Here is a 19,587-nt window from a genome sequence, read left to right as displayed (position 1 = left end):
TAATTCTGTAACATAGCAATATCACACTCAAGCACACCATGTGACATTTTACATGAAATGTTCAAATCAAAACTATAAATTATTATACCCATACTATCTTACCAGCCATACTCCAGCAGGCCTTACTTCTGCTGGACCCTGTGTTTTGAGGGTCATCTACTTTGAAACTCGTGATTCCAGTAATTTTAATCTTTGTTCACTACTATACAGCTTTCTCTCATATGAAAGTACCATACTTTATTTATACTTCGTCTGGCAGTGATTATTTAAGCTGTTTTGAATATTTTGCTATGAATAAACAATGCTACTTTGGCAGTTCTTGGCATTTCTCTGGGTATACATGTATAAAAAGTTCCTCTAGGATATATAACTGTAGGAATAGAATTGGCTAGTTCAAATGAGATGCGCATCTTCCCCTGTTCTGGGTAATGGGAAATTGTTTTCTGAGTTAATTGTGCCAGTTTAAACTTCTGCTAGTGAGAGTTAAGAGTCCTAGCTGTTACATAGTCTCATTTACACTGAGTTAGCTTTTTATCACTATTGGCGCTCTCATTGTAATTTTAATATATACTTCCCTGATTATTAATTAGGTTGACTTGCTATCCACGTGTCATCTGTGAAATTCCTTTCTTGGTTTTTTACCTACTTTAGGAATTTTGGCTTTCCTTATTAGATGTGTCTTTTACATATAGGGTCTGGCAGAAGTAACACCTGCTTGAATGTGGCTGGTAGGGTAATAATAGGGGTGTAATAATTTATAGTTTTAATTTGAACACAGATAATGCTGCAGTGAACAACTTTGTGCATATGTTACTTAATTGTGGAGATGCATTATCAGGGTAGTTTCTAGGAGCAGGATTGTTGAGTCAAGGGGGAAACACAGCAGGATCCCAGAATAGCATTGTTTCATTCAGTGTCATTTTGATACAATGTAGCTGGGATGCTGTAGGAACGTAACTCTTGTCTTTATCAATTAGCCTGTGGTGTAATTCGTTTAGTTATGTGTTTCACTTAAAGTTGCAGAACCTCTCAACAATGTAAAGTTAGTCTTACTGTACTTTTTTGTAGATATTCCCAAATTCCTTATTCCCAAATTCCTTATTGTACCATTTGGCAGTTCCATCAGAAATGGTACCTTTTATTCTATAGCCTCAACAAAAGGACTGTGGCCAAATTTAGTAATTTTTGCGAATCTTATAAAGACAGATAGATAGATAGAAGTTTGAGTTTGCATTCTATCTGAGTGAAGCCCAGTGTTTTTAAGAAGAAATGTTCAAGGGCTATTTGCATTTCTTTTTCTGTGAACACTCCATTTATATCTTTTTTTAAAAAAAGATTTTATTTACTTTTAGAGGGAAGGGAAAGGAGGGAGAAAGAGTGGGAGGAAAACATCAATGTGTGGTTGCCTCTCATGTGCCCTATACTGGGGACCTAGCCTGCAACCAGTCATATTCCCTGACTGGGAGTCAAACCAGCCATCCTTTGGTTCACAGGCCGGCACTCAGTCCCCTGAGCCACACCAGCCAGGGGAGATCTAACCGTTTTTTGGTTGAGTCTTAAATTTTTTCTATTTATAAAATTATATCATCTGTAAATACACACTATTTTACTTCTTCCTTTCCAATGCTGATACCTTTTATTAATTTTTCTGAATAGCCTGATTGCTCAAGCTAGGACATCTAATACTGTGTTGAGTAAAGAGAGATAAAGGAAAGAACGCTTGTCTTGGTCTTGATCTCACTCTGAGGACGGCTTTCAGCCTCTCACCGCTGAGTAGATGCTGTCTGTGGGCCTGCCATATAGAGCCTCTGTATGTGGAGAAATGTTCTTTCTCTGCCTCATTTGCTAAGAGTTTTGATCAGGAACTGATGTTGAATATTGTCAAATGCCTCTTCTCTGTCTATTGAGATGACCATACAGTTCTTTTGTTCTGTTAGCGTGCTGAATCACAAGGAGTGATTCGTGTGTGCCAAACCATTCTTGCACCCAGGGATCTATTCCCCCCGATCGTGGTGAATAATTCTTCTAATATGCTGTTGAATTTGCATTGCTAGTATTTCCCTGAGAACTTTTTAATGTATATCTATCAGAGATATTTGCCTATAATTTTTAAAAAGATTTTATTCATTTATTTTTAGAGGGGAAGGGAAGGAGAGAGGGAGAGAAATAATCAATGTATGGTTGCCTCTCATGTGTCCCCCCCTGGAAAATGGCCTGCAACCCAGGCATGTGCCCTGACTGGGAATCGAACCGCGATTGTCTGGTTCACAGGCCCGCGCTCAATCTACTGAGTCACACCAGCCAGGGCTAATTTTCTTTTTTAGTATCGTTACTTTCTGTGTTTGGTATCAGAATAATGCTGGCCTTATAAAATGAGTTAGTAAGGGTTTCTTCTCCTCTTTGTTTTTTAAGAGTTATAAAAAAGATTGGTATTAATTCTTTTATAAATGTTTAATAAAATTCACTGGTTAAGCCAGTTTGGCTCTGGGCATTTCTTCTTTGGGAGCATTTTGATTACTGTTTCAATGTCCTTACTAGTAATTGCTCTAATCAGATTTTCTATTTCTTCTTGATTCAGCCATGGTAAACTGTATATTTCTAGGAATTTTTTGTTTTTTTTTCTGGGTTGTTCAGTTTGTTTGTGTACTTTTGTTTATAGTAGCTTCTTATGATCCTTAAAATTTTTGTGGTATCATTTGTCATTTCTTCTTGTTATTGAGTGTGTGTGTGTATGTGTGTGTCTAATCTTTCTCATATTTTGGTACTCAAGTTATAATAGATGAACAGAAATTTTTAGAGCTACATACATATAAAAATTAAGGCTATTTGAACCTTTTGTCTCTTCTCCATTCCAATTTGACCTCATTGCTTTATTTCAGATCTCCATCACTTCATAATTAGATTATTGAATTAATCTCCTAACTGACTTTGGTAGATAATATAAAATGCAACTTTCTTTAACATTAAAGTATGTCCTTACACTTTTGCCCCTTCTATTCCTTACACTATCTTGTCTCCCTGGAAAATTCTCGTTCATCTTTCAGAACCAACTTTCTGTAGTTGTGCTTCCTCTGTGACTATTCACCAAGTGTCTCTTTCCTTTGAGCTTATCACGCTTGGCTTTCCTTTACACTTGTACCTTCTATGACTTGTGTCGTTGCACCTCATTTGGGGAATCTTTTTAAAAAACATATATTTTTCTTTGCTATAAGATTCTGAATACTTTGAGCATTATGGCCACATATCGCTGCCACCTGTTACAGGGCCTTACAGAAGGTGTTGACTGCACTTACATTTTGATACGCATTTTCTCTTTTTGTTTTCATTTATTTTTGATCTTTATTGTATGTTGCCCGTTACCACTTAGTCCCCTTACACACTGCTCCCCCCAGCAATCGCCACACTGTCATCACGTCTCCAAGTCCTTTTTCCTTTTCACTTAATCCCCCCCCCCGTCAACCTCCCTCCCAGTAGCTGTCATCTGCTCTCCATCTATGAGTCTGTCGCTGTTTTGCGTGTTAGTTTAGCTTGTTCATTAGATTCCACATATGATTAAGGCTTCATTCAGCAGACATTTGTCCTCCTCACGAATGACTCTGAGTTTACGGTACCTGTGGGCTGAGTTAAACTTACTGTGGGGGATGCCCTTCGATCACGTTATTGGTGCAGTTCTACCATTCCCATCTGTGGACTCTGCTTTCCATTCTCAGGAAGCGTCTGCTCCACGGGGTGTCAGCTAACTTATCAGTGTATTCGCTAAACTGAATTTGACCAGTGAATGTCTTCTACCTATGTGTGTATTTTCTAGAGTATTAATAAATACCATTGATCATAAATTAAACCTGTATTTTCAGGTCTTGGGTCGTCACAGAGTACTCAGTCTTCCAGTTACTCTCCAAGGCCGACAGATAGTTGTTTCAGTTCTAGTTCAGAATTGGTAAGTTATGCCCCCTCTCTCTTTTTTGGCTGGTTAATATATGCTGTACTGATATTGAATTTTTTGTGCTTCTCATAGTTAACATTCTGAAAAAAGTAATTGAGCCAATAAAGTGTGGAAATAAATGGGAACAAAATGTGAAAATATTAAACACATAAGGAAAATATAAAAGAAATAAAATATAAATGAGCATCACATTGATAAGAACGATGAACGTGTTCATTGTTATTTAGAAAAGCCATTTTTATCAAAATCATTGTGTGTATATGGTAAAGTTGTGTTTCTTTTGTTTCCCACTTGCAATAGTTGAAAACAAAAAACAACCAAGAATACATAAAAAAAAAGTCTCAATGCTTATATGAAGAAAACTATAAAATATTATTGTAAAGTTTGATCTGAATAATCGGAGTGATACTATTTTCTGGGCGCGATGCTGCTTTTCTCTTAAACTGCGTGATTAATGGAATTCTACTTCATTAATACTTCCATCTGCCTTTGTTTCTAGCTTGCTGCCCAAACTGCTCTTGCTAGAGGACGGGCACCAATGACCCCTGTGTTGCCAAATTCATTGCACATTTTTCAGTTTTTATTTCATGAGAATTCTTAGTAACACTGGTAGAAATGATTGTTTTACTTTCTTGTTTTGAAACATTTGCTCTTACGAAAGGATACCATCTCGGTTTCCTTCACACCTCTCTGAATGAGTGATGCTTTATGCTTTTGCCCATTTCTCTTTCACCCTTACCCCTCTTTAAATGTTGTGGTGGCCTTTGCTACAGGACCCTTTTCTTCTCTTAACCTACGCTCCGGAGCCCCACTCTAGGTGATGCTGTACACCCTGAGGACTTTCCTCTCTGTACAGTGATGGTTCTCAATGTTGACTACAGCCTGGGTCCTTATTTAGACATCCAGTTTCTGATTGGATGTATCTTTTTGCACATTTTACAAACGTCTGCTTTTCTTCTTACTTTAAACTGGAATGCCCCCACCTTTTCACTTTTCCAATCAATTCTACCTCCAAAACAAAATGCGTATTTATCTACTTTGAACAACAATAAAAATATGTGGGGGAAAAATTCTGGTGTCAGTAGCCTCCCTAGTCTAAGGTGCCATCATCTTGTTCTTGAGCCACTGCAGTTATTTCTTAAGAGATTTTTCTGCTTCCAGGCTTGCCCCACTTATTCTCCGTTTAGCAATCATCATGGTCTTTTGAAAACTTCAGTTAAAATCCTGTTATTTTTATTCACTCAGTGGATTTCTGTTTTACTTTGGAATCTAAAATACTGTGGCTATAGGCCATGTGTGTTCCGACCCTGGTAACATTTCCAGCTTCTACTCTTCTTCCCCCCTCACCATACTTTCCTTAGCTTAGGAGTCTCTTTTCTGTGTCAGGGCATTATATATCCTGTTTCCTCTACGTGACTCTTGTTCACCCTGTAGGTCTTAGCTTAAATATGTCACCTCTTCTAAAAGCCCCTCCTTGGCGCCTTAATCTACATTAGGCCCCTCAGTTACGCTCCCCAAGTGCTTCGTACTTGCTCTTCATGATGTATTTCTCAGTTTTCAGTCCCACACATGTGGGTGGGATTGACAGGTTAATGCCGTTTCCACCCGGGAGAGTGTGTGCTGTGCGAGGGCAGCAGTTGTGGCTGCTTCGTTCTCACTGCAGAAGCCAAATGAGTATCCATTTCTTGGATAAATAAAGTTACTGAGCTTGTTTTCTTTAATTTGTGTTCAGCCAGTCTCAGTGCTATTTTTTAAGTTTTTTTATAAACTTTCATATTTTTAAAGATTTTATTTATTTATTTTTAGAGAGGAAAAGGGAGGGAGAAAGAGAGGGAGAGAAACATCAGTGTGTGGTTGCCTTTCATGCCCACCACTGGGGACCTGGCCTGCAACCCAGGCATGTGCCCTGACTGGGAATCGAACCACAACCCTTTGGTTCTCAGGCTGATGCTCAGACCACTGAGCCACACCAGCCAGGGCTCAGCGCTGTTTCTTGGGCTTACTTTTTGTATTTTGGTGCCAATCAACTGAGATAGATACCTTACTTTAGGGTTTTTTTTATGTTAACTTGGCTTTCCCCCCCCAGCTATAATAATCAATTCCTTTATATAACATTTTCATTAAAAAATATTTTGGTTAGCTAAGTAATCAAAATATAAATTTTTCATGAGGTTGAAACATTCGCCCTATTAAATTGAAATCTGGAACTTTCAAAAGTTCTTAAAATTTGACATTTTATATAGCAGCTATAATATTTATTGCTGTTCAGCTTTTCTGTTATCTCTTATTTTCCATTGATAATTCTCAAGTTATATTCTTTATGAGAGTAGGCCTATAAAAGGTATAATATAGATATTTTTTGACTTGCTTAAGTCAGTGAGTGAATAATAGAAGTTTTACATGTTAGCTGTTTCTTTCAAAGTTATTACTTATACTCTACCCTTTTTAAGTGGTTCAAGAGCATGTTGTGTACCATTTGCTCTGTGTGAAAGGAGATGATGCAGACTAGGATTATGGGTACTGATAATAGACAAAGTTCCCTCCCCTTTTTAAACTCTTTTGTATTTTTGCTACAAGAATTATAATTGTTCTTGCTGTTTTAAAAATTCGTAGCCCCCTCGATTTTTAACACCACACACCTAGCTTGATTTGCAGTTTGCCAAAGTCTCTTCTGTGTTTTGAAATTTTCTATATCATGAAGTAGTAAATGCTTTTAAGTTACTGAATGATTTTTTTAGACTTAAGCATCATTTGTAATAAAATTACTAAAATTTTTTTAGCCATCTGAAGATGAAGATCAAACATTGCATCAGACTGGAGATTCAAGTAGGAGATCCACCAAACCGGAAGACACAACTAATAATTTTCATTTAGAAAGGATGGCAGAATCTCCACACGATAGGAGTACTGAAGACAGTGCTAGAATTCATAAGCAAAGTCAGAGTCTTGGCCAGTTCTCAGTGAAAGATGCCACAGATCAGTGGGCACAGCATCAGAGTAACTCAGCACACGTGTTACAAAGCAAAACCAGTGCTGACTGCCTCCTGCAGTGTGTGAGATGTGATGCGTGGGTACAGACAGAGAGCGCACCTGTCCTGAGAGACAGATTAAATGCTGCTGTACAGTGTGATATAATTTCAGAGTGTAAATGTAGAAGTGGCATGTCTTTTCTTTGTAGTGTGGACAGGTGTGGTGAGGATATTAAAGCAGATACCACTGGAGGGCAGGAAATCCTTAGGAACAACTAATGTTCTAAAATTTCTGCCTGAGATTTAGCATGTATCTTAATGTTCTGAATTTTGTCAACAAGGAAGGAATGAGAAAGTGAAGCTGACCACAAGGTGAAAATAGTCAGAGGATATATTTATGGTTTGTTTTTAAAACATTAATATAAGTTCATGTAGGTATTTCTATAGTAGCATTAGTATATCAAGTTTTTAGAAAATATTATGTATAAATTTACTGTATCATTATTATGGTGGTATTCATTGTATTATATGCCATTTATGAATTAAAATATGTTTAATTATTTCCTTCCTTGTATCCTTATTTTAAAACTTAGTGCAGTGACATATTTAACAAAAATGTTTTCTCGCAAGATTTCAGACAGAAAATAATACCAAATATATTTTATAATCTCATTCTAAGAATTTTCTTAGCTACTGTCTTAAATATTTTACCCTCATTAAGAAATTCTGGCATTAATCTTTACATTAAGTAAAGTGTATTTTCTATTCTGCTTGGATGACATTTTTGTGGGTGTTTCTAGTCTAAGGACAGTGTTATTCTCTTCAAGAAAAAAAAATATTTCAATGCTTTTATAAAAGAACTGTTCAACCTTGAAAAAAATGATTTATGTTTACTGATTTTAATATTGCTAAGTTTTTCCCCATAAATATTACATCATTTGTCATTTATAAAATTTAGGCTTTGCTTCCAACACAATATTTATTTTTTTCGTGTCAAGATTTTAAATGTTTGTACCCTAAAATTGTTTTTGTGTGGGTATATTACAAAGTGCCCAGCGGGGGGCATTTTGATATCTAACTGAACCAAAAATAAAATTGTTAGGCATTTCTGTGCCTTTAATGAATGGGGTGATTAGATAATGCAGATTTACATCATATGTGTTACTCAATAGTTTGTGTTTCAGAGGTTATCTGATGCATAACGGTTTAGATACACCAACAACTAGCATTCAAATGGCAGCTATCTTCAGGGTTTAGCTGGTTTGAGGAAGTTATTTTTGCTTCCTCAGAGCATAGTGAAGTGTAGTAATCATCTCATAAAAGAGGTATATAATTATCTGACACACATTTATAGTTTTTAAAAGGCCAGATTTTCATCCCGATACTAAACGAAAGGCATTCCACCATGGACCAATTATCCTAAGCATTATTTTGCAAAACATGAAATATAGCAATGAAAACCAATGTATGGAAAAAGAAGATTCTATGCTAGTGATATTAGAATAAATTTGAGCTGTGAATTGTGGGTTGGCTTGAAATAAATAAACTAACTTTTCCTAAATATTGTTCTAAGTCTAACAGTGTTGAAAGCACATGCATTTCAGAAGGTCTGCACGTAGTTATATTAGTATTAACATCGTGGATTTGGCAGTTTAACTTCATAAGATGAAGAATATCAGAGCTTCTTAGTGCATTGACCATACACGAGAGCAGGGTAAGTAAGGTACTGTGTGGGAAAGAATTTAAACTTGCCCAGAAAGAGGTCTGGCCCTCGCCCTTGGCTTTTGGGAGGCAGTCTAAGTCCTTGCAATGTCTTGCCTCATAGAAGTGTCTTTGTTTGCCTGGGAATGTTTGGGTCAAGCCAGACAGTAACAGTGTGATTTAGGATGGGACTGTGAGACAAGCAGTCTCATCTCAACTCCTGAGAGTCTAGACACTTGTGAGCATTCCACCAGGAACTGTGCTGGAGCCCCAGTGAATGAAGACTCTGGGCTCCGAGGCTCAGGTGAGCTTCCCTGGCTGCCAGTACTCCCTGTGCGTTGTCATGCACTGATGCCAGAACATTGACGCTGCCTGTGACTCCACCGAAGAGGACACCTGGAAGCTCTGCATTTATTACTTCTCTAGACTCTGTCCTGTGTGTTACTTATGCCAATTTTAGTCTGTATCCTTACCCTGCAACAAACTGTAGCTGTGAGTATAGTAGCTTTCAGTGAGTTCTCAGTCTTCCCAGCAGTTATCAAGTCTGAGAGTGCTCTTGGGACCCCTGAAGTGAGGGTAGTTTTGTAGACTGTTGTCTAACTTTTCTAACAGGTGCTAACTCTTGAGGTACTACTTTAAGGGATAAATACATTTAAAATATATTTAAAGGAAAGTAAGTATAGAATTACAAAATAAAAAAGGCATTTCATACAGTATAATAGATTACAACATCCTTCTTCAATACAATACTAATTTAGGTTTTCTCGTGGTGAAAGTATTTAATGAAAAAAAATTAATTGAAACATAGCTTTCTTTCCATATTTGAAATTGAAGGTTTATAAGACAAAGTAAATCCTTGCTAAGGTTTATCCAAATGAAACAAAATGGAAAACTTAATGGTGATTCCTCACACATTTGTAATGTGAACTGCCAATCACAGTGACTTCAAGTAAGATACTGCACATTCAGTAATGGCTGTTGTATATGATACTGGTTGGTGGTGGTTTTATGAATTTGCGATCAGTGCATTATTTTGGTCAGCATCAACTACTCTAGGAAGTTGCCATCTGAAATAAAATGAGACTATTTTTAGGGATAATCTCATGTCATTTGCTTTTATAGCACTTACCATAAGTAATTTATGCATGTAGCTTCTTGGGTAATGTTTATTTTCCCCATGGTACCATATATAGCAGTGTAGCCAGTGCTGGCAGTGCTCTGCCAGTATTTCCTTGGCACTTTCTAGTTGAACGCGTGCCAACCTGATTTGCCCACTGCCAGTACAGGTGACACGTTTCCTTAGAGGTTTCTCTTGGCTGTAGATAGATACCTGCTCTGCCTGTGTGGGCAGACAGGACGGACCAGGAAATTAATGCTGTTGGAGAGCAGTCTTTGAAAATAATGACTGATTAGATTTGATGGATAAATACCCAGTTCCCTTGTCTCTCCGACAGAATAATTCTCATGGAAGCATCATCTACTCAAAGTGTGATTCACTGACCCGTAATATTAACCCACCATTTCCCAGGGGTTGGTTAGAAATGCAAAATCTTAGAGCCCACTCTACAACTCCTGAATCAGAATCTCTGGGAATGGGGCCCAGGAATCTGTGCTTAGATAGGAACTATTCTTCCCGAGTTCCTGAGAAGGACTAAGCTTCAGTTACATATGATGGTAACTTGTTTGGTAATACACCCCTTTGTAGCTTCCTCCCTTTCCTTTTCTGCCGCCTCCAATTCCATAGCAGTGTTTCTTGCGATCACCCTCCAAACCAATGACATGCATGTGTGTCCATGTGTTTGCTTCCGGGGGAAATCCACACTGACAGGTTAGAGACCGTGATAAACGGATGAATGAATTGTCTTTTCCTAGTTTCACAATTCTTTACTCCCAGTTTTTCATTTCTCCCACCTGCTGGCAACTCAAGTGCATCTAGCAGCATTTTAGTCACAAGTGAATAGAGAATTGGTGAAATGAAATAGTCAAAGAGTAAATGATCCAGAATGCAAGAGAGAAAAAGAAAATATGAAAGAAAATTAAACAATAAGGGGCATAGAAGCTTCAACATATTTTTAATTGAAGTATCAACAGTGGAGAGAGACCAGGATAGAGGTATAACTAGAAGAGAGAATGGTGGGGAGTTTCTAGAAATGCTCAAATCATACAAATTCAAGATGGGCAAAAATTTTCAAGTATGATAATATGAAATCAATATCAAGACCCTTCATAATAAAATGTTAGCCTCAAAGCCAAAGACAAGACCTTGAAAGCAGCTGGAGAGAGGAAAAGACTATCTTTCTATGACAGCCATACTTTTAGATGACTTTTTAATAGCAATAATGAAAGACCAAAGACAGTGTAATAATACCTTCCGGTCCTGATGGAAAATAACTGTCACCCTACAATTGCTTTTCTAGTTCTACAGCTCTAACACTGTTTGAAAACCCCAAGCTAGTCAATAATGAGGAACCATTTCTTAAGGATTTGATTTATATTTGTGTTTTTTTTTTGTTTTTTATATATAGGTAGTGCTTTTTAATGAGAAAGTTTCTGATTTTTGTCACTGTTTGGTCTGTAACCCATATGCTCAATAACTTCTTCATTGACCCTGCTTCCTTCCGTCTCCTTCTGGACTTGGCAGCACCTGAAGTTGTTCAGCCACAGGAAGTTCTTTGACTTTTTCAGTGTTTCCAGTGATCTGCAATGTATATCCCTGTATGCGTGTTGTTGAAGAGCTATCACATATCCTCATTTTCAAAGTGCTTTGTTACTTCAAGCTTCTCTTGAATACTTAAAGCTTTCCTCTTACACTCATTGTCCGTGTTTTTGAAATGAGAATACTTAGGCATGTTGGGGATGATTTTATATATGCACACACACACCTGCTTTTACATATGTGAAAGGATAGCTAACCACAACCTTAGAAGATAACGCGTACAGTGAATTGAGGGAACTGCTTGGTTTTTGAAGGTGTGTGTTCATTTGTGTGTACCTATGTGGCTCAGTTAGGAAGGTGCTGTTTCCTATATTTACCTGGTGTTTGGTGGGTGCAATTTGTACATCAGTCAGTGTAAATTCACACTGTGTTCAGATTGTGCCTACTCTATCCTGGGGGAACAAATTTGCCATCTTAAATGAGTACGACAGAAGAGATCCCTTGCCCCACACAGTGGTCTGTGTATTGGCTCACTGGTGCCTTTGGAAGGGCACATGTTTTAAAGATGATAAAATATAACATCCTTTTGAAAATCACTGGTTATGGTCACAAAACTTCTCTTTTCCATTTACCTATAGAGAGTTCATATTTTTAGTTCTTACACTTAGGTCTATGATTCATTTCCAGCTATTTAAAAAATAAATTGTAAGGGTATCAGTTTTGTTTTGTTTTTTTTTTGCATGTAGGTAGATACCCAGCTGCTGCAGCAACAGTTGTTGAAAACAAAGTTCTTTCTGCAGTTGAACTAACTTTGTAAAAACTCAGTTGACTGTGATGTGTAGATTTGACTCTTCGTTCTGTTTTATTGAGCTATATATCTTTTTATATGAATATAACATTGTTGATTTTTATAGCAAGCTTTGAGATCAGATAATATTACTGCCTTTTTTAAACAATTGTTTTGGGTTTATATATATTTCCGTATAATTTTGGCCTCAGCTTGCCAAATTCTCCAAAAATATTCTAGTTAGATTTTGATACAGATTATCTTGAGTCTATACAGAAACTCACAGAGAACTGAAATCTTGAGTTTTAGTCAATGAATTTGTCATATATCTTCATTCGTTTAGGTTTTCTTTAATTTCTTATATAAAGCTTTTGCCTAGATTATAGCTGTATTAGCAAAATAAATACTGATATTTTAAGGCAATAGGTTTTGGGAGATTGTTACCCACCAGTAGATATTTGGAACACATTTTGGTACCTGGAAGTGAGGTACTTCCATGACAAAAACCTGAAATGTGGCTTTGGAGTTGAAGCTGGAGAAGATTATTAGGTGAAGTCTAATCCTCGAAGTGACTTAGTAGAAACCTTATGGTCCTTAAGGTGGCTTGTCAGTGAGGATTGAAAGGCTAGTGAGATTAGCCTTAGGATATCCGCAATTGAGGATGTATTGTGATTTGGAAGATTAGGAGTATTTATTATGTAGTGGCAAAAGGTTAAGCAACACTGTCACCTATAGTAATGTGGAGACTGGAACTAAGGAGAAAGTCGAACTACAAAATTAAGGAGATTTCAAAGGGGGGTGTTGATGGTGCCTCTTGGCTGCTGCTTCTAGCTGCTTGTAGTGAAATGCAGTATGAGCATGTTAAGTAAAAGAAAACTGTGTACGAGAGACCCCTTCAAAAACTGGAACTATCTTCTGCAGGGTGGGCCCCTTGTAAAGCAGGCTTCCCCCCGAGTGAGTGTTCTAGGAACCCATCTGTAGCAGTGCACCAGCTGACGTTGTGAGAAGCTATGCTCAGCTTCATGAATTTTTTTTGAAGATGCTCTCAATACATTTGCCCATTTTATGAAGGGTAATTTACGAACACAACTGCCCATGCCATGCTGAGTGTTCAGCAGTGTTTGAGGGAAAACAGCATGTCCCACCCTCCATAGTCACCAGATCTAGCCCCAGGCGACTTTTTCGTTTCCCCTGAATGAAAAAAGTCCTCAAAAGGAAACGTTCCGCAGATGTGGAAGAGGTGGAGCAAAAAACAGCAGAGGCACTGAAAGGCACCAAAATATTGATGAGTTCGAAAACAGCATTGGAAAAAAACATGATAGATGTATTGTGTCAAATTGAGCGTACTTTGAAAGTGACAGAAGTTTAAAGATGTAAGAATAAATGCACAATTTTTAATAAATAAGGTTTTTGGGGGTCCCCCCCTTGTGTAACAGAGCTGGGACCTGGCTAGAATAAAAAATAAAACTTTCTCATTCCAGTTTCTTCAGATGGCAAGTGATACTAAAATTATGAAAAGGCTTTGGGACAAAGACTAATTCCAGGACACTGTCAGGAAAGTGAAAATAAAGATAATGTCCAGGGTGCTACAAAGACCTCAAGATTTAGGAGGTATCTCACGCAGATAAACATCTCTAAGGATCTTAAAGAGCATGCATGGCAAATTGTCTCTGTGCAACAACAGGGCTTTCAAGGAAGCCAATTTTGAGTTTTGTGGATGTAGCTTTCGTCTAATGGGGTGAGCCCCAGTGTGATTGATAAGAGACCTACATGGTTTTAAGAGATAATACCTGCTTGGACTAAAAGGGGCAGAGGCAGTACAACATTTAAGGAGGCCTTTGGGCCCTGGCTGGGTAGCTCCCTTGGCTAGAGTGTTCTCCTGGTATGCAAAGGCTGGGGGTTTGATCTCTGGTCAGAACATGTAGAAGAGTCAACCAGTGAATGCATAAATAAGCAGAACGACCACAAATTGGTCTCTGTCTCTCTCTCCGCTCCACGCCCCTCCCTCTGTCCCCCTCTCCCTATCCCCCTTTCCCTTTTCCTTCTCTTCCTTCCTCTTTCTTTAAAATCAATACAAGAAGAGGAAAACAAGGAGGCGTTTGGACTTTTGAAGTAGGAAGGAGACTGGTAAACTACTCAGCTCAAACGTGAGCAGATTTTCTTTGTGGAAAAGGATGGCTAAGGGGCGGAACCATGAACTCAGAGTGCAGGGTGGGGGACCTGCAAAGATGCTGTGCTGCATTCCCAGGCCTCGGGTCAGAGTCAAAGGACCGTCAGTATGTGCCTGGCTAGATTTCAAAATCGTTAAGGATTAGTAACTCCTGTTTGCCTCCCTTTCCCCTCCTTTCAGTGGAAAGTCTGTGTTATACCTCTTCTACCACTGAATGTGTGCAGAAAACATAACTTGTCTCTTTAGTTCACTAGGTCTTCGTACTGAGAAGAGCTATACTTGAGGAGCTGTGCTTGGCTTGGTAAGTAGTGTCTGAAGAGTCTCGTATGCACTTGGATGAGATTCGAGACTTGGAATCTGTGGCTGATGCCATAATAATAGGTGAGTCTTTTGCAGAGGTGGGGTTGTCCTGGGAAGTGGGCAGTGTATTTTGCATACAAAAAGAATATGAATAATTAAAAACCAGAGGGTCTGTTTGCAATTTCCTCGATTCTCCTGCCTTTGCTAGGCATTTAAGGGGAGCCTAATTGTTCTTCCTTTGATACGGGTGAGCCTTAGTGACTGACTTCTAACAAACAGAATGAGGTGAAGGTCATGTGAATGAATTCCAGGCTCTGGTATGAAAAACATGATACGGTTATTCCTTTTTCTGTTTCTCTTCCAGGGCACACGTGAGCTGCCATTTAAGAAGTCTGGCTATGGTAAAGCCTCCGTGCTGGAGAGACCACGTGGAAAGACAGGGTGGAGTTAGAGTAAGACTCCCGAGGAGCCCCAGCTTTCCCAGCCCCAGCCCTTTGGGTTTTCTCAGGCCAGGCACCAGATGTGTAAGTGAATCAGTCCCCTGCTTTCAATAACCCCCAGCCAAAGGTGTGCAGAAATAAGTTGTTCCTGCTAGCCCTGCTGCATTATTTATGATCAAAATGTATTGTTTTCAGCCACTAACAGTTTTGAGGTGATTTGTTACACAGCATTAGATGACTGGAACAGTTCATGTTTACGTTTTATTATTCACATTGCCACATTTACTGTTGAGAGCTAGAACTTTAATTTGCACTGTGTCTTAAAATGTGTATGGCCTAAAATAGTTCTTTTCACACAGTGCGCACTTAGTAAACTCAGTTGGCGCTATTGATGAATTGGAACACAACCCACACTACTGTGTCTGGCTCTTTTAATGCAGCCTCATTCTAGAAATATGGTTGGATCATTTCACAGCTCCCCTTTGAACCTGTTCTTGTTGCTTTGTTGACCTTAGTTACTTTCTGACTGTAGAGTTTATAACTGGTATTGCTTTTACTTCACCTTGACTGTGACTCCTAACTANCAGCCACTAACAGTTTTGAGGTGATTTGTTACACAGCATTAGATGACTGGAACAGTTCATGTTTACATGTTTTATTATTCACATTGCCACATTTACTGTCGAGAGCTAGAACTTTAATTTGCACTGTGTCTTAAAATGTGTATGGCCTAAAATAGTTCTTTTCACACAGTGGGCACTTAGTAAACTCAGTTGGCGCTATTGATGGATTGGAACACAACCCACACTACTGTGTCTGGCTCTTTTAATGCAGCCTCATTCTAGAAATATGGTTGGATCATTTCACAGCTCCCCTTTGAACCTGTTCTTGTTGCTTTGTTGACCTTAGTTACTTTCTGACTGTAGAGTTTATAACTGGTATTGCTTTCACTTCACCTTGACTGTGACTCCTAACTATTAAAGTATATTGGGCTATGTGGAAGTTTTATAGGTCGAGAGTCACCCATTCCTTGGAATTGTACCTAATAAACAGTTGATATTTGTTGATTGACCTTAACTGTGGGAAAGATTAAGAGTGACTTACATAGATTACCCCTTTTAATCCTCACAACAACATTAGCATGATTATCTCGACTGTGTAGATAAGGAAAGTGAAGTTTAATCTGGGGAAGTGACTTTCTCAAGGTAGTACAGTCAGTAGTGGAGATAGGATTCCAGTCAAAGATCTGACTCCCAAGCCTGTGCTCCTGATGACTGGCTTTACATGGTTTTGATGTTGATGTAGATTTCTAGTCATTGACCATGCGATTACCCATCGAGCGCGCCCACACCATTATTTGACTGGCGGGCTAGACACTGCTTCTCCAGAGCGGAGGCCTTGTTTTCTGCTGCCGTTGTTGTTGCTACATTCTTTCTGGGGACTCGTGTTTGGGGGTCCATGGAGAGAATCTACTGTTAAAAATGTGATCATGTACATGAAGTTGAGAACTAAGAAAACCTAGTTCAGTAACACAAAGTAGTAGTGCATTGTCTCCACGGAAAATATATGAAATATAATAAAACCAGGGCCATTGATTGTTTGCATACTTGAAAATATTAAGACCTATAAGCATGAATGGGAAAGACTTACGGCAATTCTGATGTTGGATCTTACCGTTTTAGAATTAGATATTTTTAAAAATAATTTTTTTATTTTTCAATTACAATTGATGTACAATATTGTATTAGGTTCAGGTGTACAACCCAGTGGTTAGACATTCATGTAACTTACAAACTGACCACCCTGGTAAACCTAGTTCCCAGCGGACACCACGCATAGTTATTATGGTGTCATTGACTGAATTCTCTATGCTGTACTTTACATCCTCGTGACAATTCTGCAATTAGCAGTTTGTAATCTCTTTACCTTTTACACACATCCCCCCAACCCTCCTCCCCTCTGACAACCATCACAGTGTCCTCTGTGTGTATGAATCTGTTTCTGGTCTGCTTATTGATTTATTTTGTTTTTTAGATTCATCTGGGTTTCGTCCTGCTCTGTCTGATTTCACTCAGCACAAGACCCTCTAGGCCTATGTGTATTCTAGCCGATAGCAAGATTTTATTTTATTTTATTTGTGGCAGAGTCATACATATTTCATTGTATGTATGCACCACTTGTTTATCCACTCATATATTGGTGGACATTTAGTGCTTGCCTGTCTTGGTTATTGTTAAGTAATGCTGTAGAGATCATATGGGTGTGTACGTCTTTTTGATTTAGTATTTTGGGTTTCTCCAGATAAATGCCCGGAAGTAGAATTGCTGGGTCTTTTTTTGTTTCTTGTTATAGTGTTTACTTTAGAGTATATTTTATCTGGCATAAGTATTAGTACACCAGCTTTTTGTTCGTTTGTTTCCGTTTTTGTGAAATATCTTTTCCCATCCCTTTACTTTCAGTTTGGGTGTCTTTCGCTCTGAAGTGAGTCTCTTGTAGACAGCAAATGTAAGGGCCTTGTTTTGTTATCCATTCAGGTAGATAAATTCAGTTCAGTAATAAAACTTTCTGTATAAAATTTTTTGTTGTAGAAAAGAAACAATGAAGTGTAGTGGTTTAAAATGACTTTGGCGCAAACTAACCTGGGTTTAAGGTCAGACGACAAGCTGTGCTACTTAGTATAAGTTACTTTCCTTCCCAGGACACAGCATACCCTCACCCATAAAACTGGGGGAGCAGTGGTCCTTCAGATGCAGGGTTTCTGTGAGGACAGAAGGAGATGATGAATACAGGAGGTCCTCATATAACATTGTTTCCTTTAATGTTTCATTGTGACATTGATTAGATGCTATAGGAACTTAACTCCTTTTTCTATCAATTGGCCTATGGTAAAATTGGTTTTGTTACATCTTTTTCACTTAAAATCACAGAACCTGTTGACAACCTTAATTGAGGACTTACTATATAGAGGATCTGGCATATAGTGAGTGTGAGTTAATTTATAAATAAGTTGCAGAAATAGAATAATTTACCACGAAACAAGCAAATCCCAACTTAGCTATCCTAATATTTAATGATATTTCTTGTTAGGTTTTTCCCTCTTTTAACATGGCTCACGAGAAATGAACCAAATTTGATGCAGACCCGGGCTTGTGGGGTCCACAGCGTGATGGATGAGACGAGACAAATTCACATGGACTATGGAGTCCTGTGGAGAAAAAGGGATGGCATGGCCACTCTCTCAAAAGAGCACTCTGACCCTTGCTTTGACAAGCTTTTATTGCTTTTCTGGGCACATTACATGATGGTCCTCATTTACTATGCATAGGTTGCTTTAGGTGGTTACTTTTTACAGAAAACAAAGGAGAGGATGCCGCTAATCACATCACAGAAGGATATTTGCAAATGCAAAGGGAATAGTGGTTGAAGTGGTTACACTTGTCCTTGGAAGGTTTAGCAAGGGTTTTAGGAAGTTACTTTAAAGATAGGCAGTGAACATTTTCTGCAATTCAGGGTGGAGTTTTGGCAAAAGCAAGTCTCAAAGCAGCCTAGGTTACAGTGCAGGCCTGATTCCCCAGGGTGAACCTGTATGTGGGTGTGGGTCCTATCTGGACCCATACCACACAGAATGGTCTTCTGTACAAATTTGTCATGCTGATGTGTTTGTGAATACACATGACTTCATGTACTATAAGGAATTAGCTGCTGGATTAAAACAGCTTTGCTATACTATGGTTCATTTACAAAGCATGCTTGTTGATATTTACCTAGTGCCACGATATCATTTTTTTTCAGCCCAGGAAACACTTCCATTGCTCCTTGTGGTCCACATGAGCACCTGTGATGCATGCTTCCATTCATTCTTCAAACATTTACTTATTGAGCACATACTACATGCTTAGTACTTTAAATATTTTATTTATTTATCTTTAGATGGGAAGGGAAGGAGAGAGGGAAAGAAATCTCAATGTGTGGTTGCCTTTCATGCGTCTCCCGCTGGGAACTGGCCTGCAACCCAGGCATGTGCCCTGACTGGGAATCGAACCACAATCCTCTGGTTCTCAGGCCCAGGCTCAATCCACTGAGCTACACCAGCCAGGGCTACATGCTTCATACTTTACAAGGTACTGATGGGTTGGTAGGAAACAATGCTAGTTCCTTGTTCTTGTGCGATGTATATTCTAGTGGTAGAAGCAGACAAAAAGTAAAAATACTTTTCAAGTAGTGATGAATACTAGGAAGAAAATAAAACAAAGTTACATAACAATGTATTGGGCCAGAAGGGTGCAATTAAAATGTGTGGTCAAGGCAGGCTCTTGGAGGAGATGATTCTGAGCTGATAACTGAATGATAAAAAGGCACTAGACACACAAAGAATGGGTGACAAGCATATAAGGCACAAATGACATCAAGTGCAAAGCCCCTGTGGTGGAAATGACTTAGCATTATGAATTCCTAACTAGCTTGCATATAAATCTACTCAATCAGTTATTCACTACTCATATTATTCACTAGGTGAGCTCACCTTTTGAAAGAACATGATGCTAATTTCCTTTCCAAAGTGGAGATTTCAGAATCCTAATGCAGTGGTTCCCACAGTGTCCTGTGCTTCAGAAATACTGGA

At 38.5% G+C, this 19,587-nt stretch overlaps 1 protein-coding gene across 1 annotated transcript in view; it reads left to right on the top strand.

The window, feature by feature from the left end:
* The window catches only part of REDIC1 (regulator of DNA class I crossover intermediates 1), a 44,574-nt gene extending 37,255 nt beyond the window's left edge, over positions 1 to 7,319 (top strand). Inside the window, exons 11-12 of the mRNA XM_037058181.1 lie at positions 3,855 to 3,937; positions 6,724 to 7,319. Of these exons, the coding sequence (XP_036914076.1) occupies positions 3,855 to 3,937; positions 6,724 to 7,191 (551 nt within the window). The 3' untranslated portion in view covers positions 7,192 to 7,319. The remainder of the gene's footprint in view (positions 1 to 3,854; positions 3,938 to 6,723) is intronic.
* Positions 7,320 to 19,587: the final 12,268 nt, after the last annotated feature.

Source organism: Sturnira hondurensis, unplaced genomic scaffold, assembly GCF_014824575.4.
Source record: "Sturnira hondurensis isolate 20B ecotype Veracruz unplaced genomic scaffold, ASM1482457v3 Scaffold0009935, whole genome shotgun sequence".
Classification (NCBI taxonomy): domain Eukaryota; kingdom Metazoa; phylum Chordata; class Mammalia; order Chiroptera; family Phyllostomidae; genus Sturnira; species Sturnira hondurensis.
This window is presented reverse-complemented; position numbering and strand designations above follow the sequence as displayed.